General features: G+C 31.1%; 1 protein-coding gene across 1 annotated transcript; it reads left to right on the forward strand.

Annotated features, from left to right (window-relative positions):
• The first annotated feature begins 2 nt into the window (after positions 1-2).
• On the forward strand, positions 3-11175 carry LOC148601973 (uncharacterized). Its single transcript, XM_088556928.1, has 8 exons — positions 3-241; positions 1005-1176; positions 2252-2388; positions 3073-3258; positions 4241-4357; positions 4755-4841; positions 7589-7733; positions 8315-11175. Exons 1-8 carry the CDS (start codon positions 152-154, stop codon positions 8422-8424), a joined length of 1044 nt encoding a protein of 347 aa, XP_088413054.1. The 5' UTR covers positions 3-151; the 3' UTR covers positions 8425-11175.
• The last annotated feature ends 381 nt before the right edge of the window (positions 11176-11556 follow it).

The raw sequence follows: 11556 nt of genomic DNA on the forward strand, positions 1-11556 counted from the left end.
GTGGTCTTTTCGAGTTTACAGGACGCTTGAATTTGACGTGCCAATTGCCCTCATCAAAAGCGATCATGTGAAAGAATCATATTCCAGGACTTTCACTTTACACCACCGCGAAGAGGAAGTAAAAAGATTAAATGTGTTTCCTGAATGGAAAATGGAAGAACAAGATCAAGATAAACCAATATCATTTGCAGACTTAGGGATAAGCAATGCACCTAAACTTGCTGATACACATTTAGGAAAAGTAATATTATCACATTGTTTGAATAGGTTTCATTCCGTACGACCTTACTTGTCCTTAGGCTTAGCCTAGGCTTAGTATAAAATTGTCACATTGAGTAGGCTCCATAAACAGATTGCATCGCTTAATATGATGAAAGACTTTACAATTACAGAAATTTAAAAAAAAGGTCTAAATTTGTCTACTAAAATTCATTAATGTACAAAAATGTATTGTCAGTTACAATTAGACTCGTCTGAGCTGTGGTTAGTACTTGGATACTTTCAAATAACTGATTTCAAACCATTCATGTACTTACTGAAGTGAAGATAGTGGAAGTTCCAAGTAAAATGTGTTCTGTTTTCCTGTTCCCCAATGAGCCCTCAACCAAGTTGTTGTGTATTGGAGGGTTATGTCATGTGAAAAATTGCTTGCATTCCTTAAATGTGAAAAAGACTATTTTTGTTACTGTCTTATATATATTTCTTGTATGAGTGGGTGTATACTAAGTACAACAATGCATGGACTTCATGTTTGAATTTACATCAAAGGCACCACCTTCACTGACCGGTCCAATCTTGATCCTCTGTCAAATATTTTATTCAATAAAAATGCAGATCTGCATCAAGCTTGAGTAGTACTTATCCCAACTGTCTATTGTTCAACCTCTTCGAAAAATATCAAGATTCCCCAGCAAAGCATTTGATTACATTGTGCAGGATTTTTCACAGTCACATATTGTAGGTTAACTTCTGTTGAGTTTTAAATTGTTAATTTTCTTTTGTAGAGAAGAGTTCTGAATGACATCGACAAAAGAGAGATTGCCTTTTCTGTAGTGGCATGCTTATCCTTACTTGCAGCTTTGATACTGGCAATAATCAAAATTGTGGAACTTGCAAGAAGCCACAATACAAGAGATGCCGACTTTACTTTTGCCATGATAATAATCATCAACACAGGTATGTGTAGTATTACCTTAAATTCACAAAATATTGGGACATTTTTATTTAATTGCAAATGATGCAAAAAATGAAGCATAAAAATATGACATTTTAGAGATCACTATCCAAGTACATAGTTTTAATGTGAAAACAGGAAATAAAGACAAATTAGATAAAAAAAACCTCCCGAAACATAGAAATGTAAAGTTCAGTGTTAAGAACTTAAAAAAAAATATGCCATGTTAAGGTAGATCAAACTTATTACACAGAGCATTCTTTCCTGTCATCTTGCAAAATCGTACAGAAGTATGTATTTTCATTGAGCAAATAGTATTTGAAAAGATGCAACAAATTGTCTGTAAATCATTCACAACGATTTTATTCAGCATAAACTTATATATGGCCTTTTTCATAGGGGAGATAATTAGTTGGAAAATGTAATTGAAATTTTAGTTTGTTTGATATTACAAGAAAAAAAAGTTTGGTGACCCCCAATTTACTTTTTGGAATATAAAATAATGTCAGATAAGTGTATTTTATGCAAATTTTAAAGAAATTTTATCTACCAGTTTTTTGATAGTAAGAAAAACTGTGAAAATTTCCTACAGGATATTTATAAAATGTTGTAAAAAATTATATTATAGACTCAATTATCTGGGAATTAAGTATTTGATCTTCAAATTTTATAATATGTTCTTTCAAGGTCATTTTTGAAAAAAAATATGAAAATCTAAATATTTAATGTATTAGGTATGATCTACCTTAAATATATTTTGTTATTTTAAAAAAAAAAATGTAATCTATATTGTTCAAGTTCTGAACCTATTTAAGTACCGGTAATTTTGTACAAATTGCTGTAAACCATTTTTGTTTTTGTTTTTAATTCAATTTCACAGAGATTTAAATAATTTCCTAACAACCATTCTCTGAAACACGTATTCTATAACAATTTTTAAGTGGCTTACTGGTATTTTGATGATTTTAGTTGGATGCATATTTTGCAAACAAAAAAATGTTGGCAAAAATGAGTTGGTTTAGGATATTTTTTTTTATTTGAAGTGAATAAAGTATTGTTTATGCTATTGTTTTTTAGTGTTCTGTGTGTATTATGTCCTGAATGGAATATTAGCAGAGAGACCATATGAGATTTTAGTCTTTGTTGTAGCTACTGGTGTAGTTTGGATATACATAATTGCCAACTATGCCATTACACCAGGCGATATTAAAATGGTTTGTAGATTATTCCTTGTTTATAACCGAACTTAAGGAGATAGACCCTGGGTAAGGGACATAACTCTTGAAATCAGATTGATTGATTGTTGGGGTTTAATGCCTCAGCAGCAATATAATCAGGTGCTCTTGAAATCAGTGATATGTTTGTATCATATTCAATTTCATTAAAGCCTATAAAGCTTTCATTTGAAACAGAATGAAATCAATCCAAGTTACTTTGAGGGTTACATAAAATTGATGTAAAATATTGAATACAAATGTTCCTATGACTTATAAGAGTTGTGTCTTTTTCCTTAGGTCTACCTTCTTAAATAATCATAACAGAGTAGTAAATTGGAGAGCAGGAATATTTGAAATTTGATCACGAGTTCTTAGAATGTACCATAAATTTTGTGACCAGCTGATTGAAATTGCAAATCATCAGTGACGTCAAATGAAATTTAACATCACAAGAGAATAGTGTTGTGATATTTTTGAGGGAGAAAGTCTGAAAGTCACATTACCAAACGAAATTCACATGTGATTTACAGTTAACATTTAATAATTCACTGCTATTTGTACAATAAAAAATGTTTAAGAAAGTGCATTTTAGAATTTAATTAAGGGAGACAACTTTAAAAAAGTTTATATGTTCAAGATTGAAATTTCATTAACATTTGTTTGCTCTCCTTCACTTTCCAGATTCGCCTGATCATTGCTTCTTTACTCAGCCCCATTTTGATCATATTGGGCTGCTGGATAGCCAAGATTTACAATGAATCCGGGAGGTTGATATTCAGGACTGTAGGTGCCAGCATTGAGCAGCAGTCTATGTGTAAAACTATGTTTGCTTTCTTTGGTCTACTCAAGTTCGACATGCAGCTAGGTGTTAGTAACTATATAATTTTTTTTTTCGGTCTAAAAAAAAAAATGTGTGGTTTCTATTGCACCTTTGAAAAAAGGAGGTAGGTAGGTAGAGATTTTTCTACATTGAATCTTAGGGAGAAACTACTCTGACTTTAACAGCGCTTATTGAAAAAAGACCAAAATAAAAAAAACTTTAGGGTATCCGAAAAAATATGGCGGGTAGGGTAATAGGTAATCCCTTTTGGGATTCAGTGTCTGAAGCAGTTTTCTGACACTGAATCCCAAAAGGGAGTAGGGTAATAGGAAACACACATATTGACCCTCCTGAAATCTTAGTACTTGCTTCATTCAGAAAACTTGCACTTTATAGAAAAACAGATGTCTTTCTCTTCCTTCATCGATTTTTGATTAAAATAGCAACAGAACCACAAAATTAACTTTGAACTGCACAATAAATTTTGTTGTTTGATATTGAACAGTACTCAGTAAAAACCAGTTACAGAAATACATGTAGTATATATATATACCTGTATTTAAGGGGTAGACCATGGGTAAAGGACACAACTCTTACAAATCATTTGAATGTTTATATTCAGCATTAGACATCAATCTCTTGTATACATCAAAGTAACATGGATTGATTTCATTCTGTTTCAAATGAAAGCTTGATAAGCTTTGGAGAAAAAAAATTAAATATGATACAAACGTAGCACTGATTTCAAAAGTTGTGTCCCTTACCCTAGGTCTACCTCCTTAAAGTTTAACAAACCAGATTACAGTGAGACTCCCTTATATTAATCTCTTTTGGACTTTAAAAGCTGTCTGGTATAGACTGGTTTTTAGGGTTTTAAGGGTTCGGTCTGACAGATTTTTAGGTTTTTAAGGGTTTGGTTTTTCAGGTTTTTGAAGTAAAAGAAAGTGCCTTACCCCTGTACCATAAATGTTTTAATGGAACATCTGGTAGAAAATAAAATTATTAAAGGCCTTATTTTTTCCCTTCTAGCTGAGTATGGTTGTATTGGTTCTAACCAATGGAACTGGAACAGACACCAAGGATATCATTATTCTGACTGTAGGATCTGTCATAACCATTGTTTGTTTTCTGATTGGTTATCTCTGTGTAAGTCTTTTTCCCTTTTGGTGATTGTGTTATCTTATGAGCATTCATTGAGACCAAAATTATTTTAGTACAAGTCTTTGTAAAAAGCAGGCAAAATAGGAACAATTTGAAATATGCTCACCTATCTGTATACTTTCATTTAGGAAGTACTGGTATTTATTATTTAAAATGATCACTTATTTTTCTCTGCATCACTGGATATGTTTGGATATTTTTCATTTGAATGTTAGTAAATTTAGGATTTTTCACAGTGATCTGTCCCTGAAATGTTCATTTACAGTGCAATTCAATGCAATTATAACTAATTTTACCAAATTGAGTCAGACTGCATTTAAAAAGACCTAGAACAGTGAAGAGTAATGGAAGCTGATATTTTTCAACTTGAATTGTTTTTCAGGTGAGATGGGAAAACAAGATCATGTCATACATATTTTGGATATCTCTCTTGACACAGCCAGGGTATATATTGTATAAACTTATTCAGGTGAGTTTGGCTTTAAGTAAACTTATAATTGTATTTACTGCAATATTTGATTTATATATCTGCAACCCTTTGCATGAAAAAAGTAAGAGTAAAATTAGTCCTAAGCAGAGGTCACACTACTGGGTGATTCGGGCAAAATAGTCGCCCTGTAGTCACTTACTTTGCCCTCAGACAACACCAAAAGCAAAGTGAAGTTAGGCTAAATTATGACATCACAATAACTTGAACTTTTATGATGTCATAACTTGTGACTAATTTTACACTTACGTTTTTTTTATGAAAAGGACTACAGACTTTCAATTGTTTATCATACATGTATAACATGGATAACTTGATGAGTACTAGTTTTCACTTATTGTAAACACAACTCCTCAAAAATCATTCAAAGGAATTAGATGAAAATTTTATAAGGTGGTTGGCATCATATGTAGATGGGCATTAAGTCAGTAAAATTCAGAAAGGAGGTAATCCAACTTAAGTGTTTAAAGTATTAAGCTGCATATGCACAATTTCTCTGTAACCGGCTAAACAGTTTTTTTGAAATTTTAAAGGGGAAGACCATGTTATTGTGCAAGTCATAAATATCAGAACTAATCTGTTAAATAGTCATGAAAATTAAATTGAAACAAAATAATTTCCTTTTCTTAATTAATTAATCGAGATTTATTATTAGGAAATTTGAATTTCCCGCGCCTATGGGTGCCACCGTGATCGGTTGAACTGTGAAGTCATGAAGTCCGTTTGGAAAGTGAAAGTAAATGGGTAATTGATTACGATGTCCAAAGAAATCGCAAATTTGGGACTTTTCCTCTATAAATTCAACCCAAAATAAATAGAAGAGATTGAGGCGCAACATGTAAGCAAATGTCAGACATCATTGAGAAACAATTGGATTTGCAGCTAGATGGCTAGTATTTGTAAGGAAAATCTCATGGCTACTTCCATGACTTCCAAAGAATGTTCGTGTTGCTTGTAAAAAAAACTTTTAGAACATTTCTCTTTTATCATTCGTGCAATCATAAGCTTGACAAGTAATCATGTTTTGGTGATTAAATAAACAGGATTGTAGAAATATTTATGGAATATTCTTTGTTTACATATTATTTGCAGTACTTGTATCAGTACCAAACCAACTTAGTGACATAACGAGCCAATTGGAAGCTATCGGTAAAAATCAAGTCTTCCTTCAGATAGGAGAGTTCTGCAAGATGGCTATCCACTTATATTTCAACGATTTCGAACTTTGTATAGCCTTGAGTATTTTATAAAAGCACATTTTGCATTAAAGGTTATTTACTTTTGTTTACGTGGGTATGATGTCATAAGAGCCTGACTTAATGCAAAGGTGGTCTTTCCCTTTAATAGAAAAGTTGGGCATCATATGTAATTGTGGAGGAAGGGATACAACTATTGTTTTACATTTAACTTCATTTGATGTTGGGATGGGAGGTTTGAGTATTTTCTTTGTGAACTATTATCAGTATTTCTAATTTCATTTGATTTGTAACAAACTTGCTGATTTGTTGATACACTTTAAGCAACCCAGAATATTTTGTGTAACCTGCTTTAGTACTTTGACATCATTAAGGCCAATCAGTCCACAGTCCACAATTTAAGTAGCAGTATTCTTAAGAATCGTGCAAATTCTGTGAAATGTGATACACCTAAAAAAGTCTACATATTTTTATTTTTGTTATTAAGTTGCTTTATAAGTCTATATAATGAAATGCATAATTATTCATTCCAATCTGTCTGCTCTTAGGAGATAATCCACATGGAAAATCCAGTAGTTTCTATTGTAGTTTTGTGTCATATATAGAGTTATATCCCTTCATATTGAATTCTACAGCACATTCTATGTTTTTTTTTTTTATAAAAAGCCACATGTTACTTTATGTTTACTATGACATTTTTAAACCAAATATCAGAAATGAAAATATATAGGCTTTCTAACCATGAATGACATTTTGCATGATTCTTATGTGGAGTACTACTTAAGTACATGTATTGCCTTTCAATTGAGGACTAATAAGTCAAAAAATTAGTGATATTTAATTAATTGTTTTTTTTTAACAAGCTGTTCATTTGAACCTATTTACTTTATAAAAACATGTATATGACATTCTGTTGAAAGGACCTTGTAATGTGGAGTTCACCATCAGTGTATTTATGGTCATATTTTTTGTCCCTCTCAACATGTTGTGAGGGGACATGGAAATGCCCTCAGGATGTATTCCTCATTTTTTTTTGTAAAACTCATACCAAATAAGTTTGTTTTTGGTATGTAGTCTTATTATGAAGAGTTACAGATTAAGTTCGACTTTGGTTATGGTTGAATGATTTTTATGGAAGTTACGGCCCTTGGACTTCAGTGAATTTAGTTTCTGCCCTTTTTTTTGTAATGCTTTTACAAATTGATTTTATCTATTGTATGTAGTCTTACTATGACAAGTTACAGATTAAGTTCGGCTATAGCTATAGTTGAATGATTTTTACAGAAGTTATGGCCCTTGGACTTAGAAAATTTCAGTGAATTTAAAGTTTTCTGCACTTTTTTTGTAACACTTTTATCAATTGATTTTGTCTTTAGTATGTAATCTTACTATGAGAAGTTACAACTTAGTTCGACTTTGGTTATGGTTGAATGATTTTTACAGAAGTTAAGTTTTCCACATTTTTTGTTTTGGGGGATATTGGAATGCTGTTCTTTAATTCTTGTGTTTTTTTTGTTTGTTTTTTTTTTTCAGACAGGAGAACAATTAGATACAGGAAATAAGGCCCTTGCAGCCACAACATTTTCTTGTGGAGCTTTAGCATTGGTTGTCAGAATTATGGTAGCAATATTTTCTGTTAAGTCTTACTTCAATTTTGGTTATGGATTGGCTGAAAAAGGTAATGCTGAGTTGTGGCCCTTGGAAATAGAAAATTAATGCAACTACTTAGTTTTTCACACTTTAGTTCATCATGCATGCAGTTCATCTATAGTAAAAAAATATTTCTGTGTGAGTTATATATTTTCTGAAATGCGAAAATAAGTATCCTAGGTTTACAACATATTATGCATGTAGTAACTAGTCGGGGACCCCAATACAATGAACATGCTTGTTTGAAACACAATTACAATAATTGGTTAGACACAAATGTACATAATAACTTATAGCGGGAATATGGTAGAGGAATTGCAGGGTGCTAATTTTGGTGCATTTTAGCAGTCTGTATAAATCGCCAATAAGCATCTGCAAAAATTAGAATTGCAAAATTTTTAACATACTTTTTTTACCTCAAAATTGCCAAATTTTTTAATGATACACTGTATAAAACACAATGATAAAGAAAAACATAATCCAGCATTAAGTTTCTTTGTAAAGTTTGTTGCTTCTAAAATGAAGTAGCATGTTGCCATGGCCACAATTAAAAATATTTTTTGCTAAAGGTCTATTTCTATAATAGTAACAAATTTATTGATTTTTTAGTTTTTCCGATGTCAGCACACAGAGTAGTTACTGATGGGTCTAAACAAGTTCCAGAAGTTCCAGCACCCTCCATCCAATCTATAGAAGAACCAAGACATGATGTACCATAAGGGGAGACAACCTATATCACAATATCAGTATCAAACACAAATGCCATGTGACAGATAGCGCCTTAGTTAACTCTAAACAGTAACCTTTTGTAGTACCAGAATATTAGACATCTTAATTTTTAAAATCTAGATGAATACATGGTTTTTGTTTGCTTGTTATATAAATTAATTCATACAGAGGTATATTTTTATTATGATGATATGTAAATGAACTGAATCCATGTATACATTAACTGTATGAGTGTAAGATTAGTCATGACTATGGCTAACCATATTGTAAGGTAGATTCAGAAATATCTTTAGTAAAATAATATACCTTCAAGTTAAAGATGTTGTCTTAAAAGAATGTAGTTTGCAACATTTCAAAAGTCATTATTTCTTCATAAAATTATCTATTCTTCTCTATGAAGGGCAACACATTCTTCTTTTTGCAGGAACAAGTTTTCTCATTAAAATAAAATCTTGCTGCTATGTGTTAATTTGAACTGAAATGGGGTGAATTTTATGAAAACAATTATGATTTATTTGATATGAAAAATTCTATATTTCTGTATTATTCAGTTCTGAATGACCATGCTAATAATTACAACAGGTGCATATGTAGAGTGCATGGTTGATAAATTGATTTCCCTTGGGAAGTGATATTACCTTCAACTATGATAATGCTCTTGCTTATGCCTTTAGGCATGGTCAGTGTTTCAGACAATAATTTTGTCACTTAAGCTGTCAGATTATCATGACAATGTCTTCTATAATATCAACCATTGGGTAATGTATAAGCATGTTGATTTAGAAATCTAACAATAAAGTAGAAACTGATGACCTTCAATATTTCCCCACCAAGATCATTCAAAATGCAAAAGGATAATTCATCTTTGATACTTAGCATATTGTGGTATCTATATAGCACTGGTAAGAGTTACACCAAAAATCTAAAGTATCTATTATGGTACTGGTTAGAATTACATTTTAAATGTATCTAAAATGCAAGTTTCATTTTAATCCAACATCATCATTTATATAGTCAATTTCATCCTGAGTTGTTGACAATCATAAAATGTACCTGATTTGGTAACTGTTTTCCTTAGTACACTGGTGTACATTTGCTGGCCTGATGGCAGAGTTACTGAAATCTGTTAATAATCTAGAAAGTGCAGTCTTATTTTAGGTTGGGTATTATGATTTGGTGTCTTCTGGTTTAAGGGGATTAGTTAAACCATGAACAGGATGTAAATTACCGTTGATATGTAAATTTTCTTATTTAATGGCATTCTCAAATTCAAAACCCAATTAATCACTCATTTTTGAAAATTAAAAAAAAATAAATTATACTCTTTAATAAAAGTTCCTTCACTGTACAGTCAAACTTAGTCAAGCTTAGTGACCACCTATATTCAGTAATAACCTGTCTTTAAAGATTATGATTAAGTAGCACTCCAGATAAGAATCATGTAAAATGTGATTCATGGTTGGAAAGACTACATATTTCTATTTTTGATATTTTGTTTAAAATGTTATAGTAAACAGAAATTAACATCTAGCTTTTCATGTAACCATTGTTCTTAGGAGATAAAAGTTACAGAACGTGTACTGTAGAATTCAAAATTGAGGGAGATAACTCTGTAAATGACACTAAAATACAATAGAAACTGTTGGATTCTCAATGTGTAAAAGAGCAGACAGATTGGAATGAATAATTATATATTTCATCATATAGACCTATAAAGCAACTTAGTAACAAAAATAAAAATGTGTAGCATTTTTTGGGTTGTATCACATTTTACAGAATTTGCGTGATTCTTACAAAGACTATGATCAAACGTCTCTAGGTAGTGCTTCTATGTAAAATTAACCTGTAAATAAAAGCTGCCTGACTTATGTGAGCAGGATTTTGCTATCCCTTGTAAGTTCAATTAAGACAGGTTGGAATGTGTTTTTAATGTTTTATTTTTTTTTCATAGTAGTCAAAATAAATAAACCATAGAAAGAAACCACCAGTGATTAAGACTTATCATACAATTTTACTATTAATTATAATCTATTATTGTTCATCAGTTAGGCCATCATAAAAATATTCCTAGATTGTCATCCAACATTTTTCTAAATTAGGGGCAGGTGGGAAATTTTTTTTCAATTTAGGTGAAAAATGCTGTCAACTGTTAACCTAATTTGGGAAAAAAAATAAAAAATTAAATTTTTGGGGGAGGGTGAAAAAAATTGGGTAGGGTGGGGATGAGAATCTAGAATATTTTGTTATTTTCGCCTTACTAATATATTTTGTATTTTTTTATTCCTAAGTTGTTAAAGTTAGTTCATTTTTCTTCTTTGTATCAGAAGTATATACAAGTTTTATACTGTTTATAGAAAGTAGTCAGTGGCTTTTGTACTGTTTATAGAAAGTAGTCAGTGGCTTTTGTACTGTTTTTTCATACATAATTTGTTACATTTTTAATGTCTTTACGTGAACTGCTTTTCATTAGTTATGATAAAACTTTTGAAGCAGAAGTTAGATTTTCAATCATTCCTCTGTTCATTATGTATTGTATCAGTGTTTATCGTCAGTACAATGTATTTTTATAAAATTTGTTGTTAATCTGTCATAGAAGTTTTCAGTGTTATGTGTAGAACGTTATTTAATGCCCTCACCATAATGTGTTGGGAGTGTTAGCTTTTGTTACTGTAAGTATGTCTGTACCACTAATTTTTGTGATCTTAAATTTAGGAACCTTTCATGGAAATAATTGTACAGCATATGTATTGTGTTATTTTACTGTTGTGTCAGTCACACAACAGATTATTTATATGGATATTTGTCTCTGTATTAGTGAAGTTGGACCTATTCGGCCATTTACCCATCACTATTTTTTTGTCCAATTTGTGTGCCATACTGATAGATGTTATATGATTTATTATCCTTTGAACTTTGAAAAATTTCCCATTTTTTTGTCTGTGGAAGTCTCTGTTTTACATGAGAATCATGTTCTTAGTATCTTCTGATACTGTAACATATAGGAGCATAAAGATGCTACTATTTCATAATTTTCAATTACAGTGAAAACTGTTGAAACAAATCACCTTGTATACTTTGAAGTTGGTCTGTTAAGAAACATGTTCAGTTTACCAGGATTAAAA

The sequence above is a fragment of the Perna viridis genome, chromosome 12 (genome assembly GCF_037379345.1).
Source record: "Perna viridis isolate PV_CMFRI_1.1 ecotype Kerala chromosome 12, ASM3737934v1, whole genome shotgun sequence".
Classification (NCBI taxonomy): domain Eukaryota; kingdom Metazoa; phylum Mollusca; class Bivalvia; order Mytilida; family Mytilidae; genus Perna; species Perna viridis.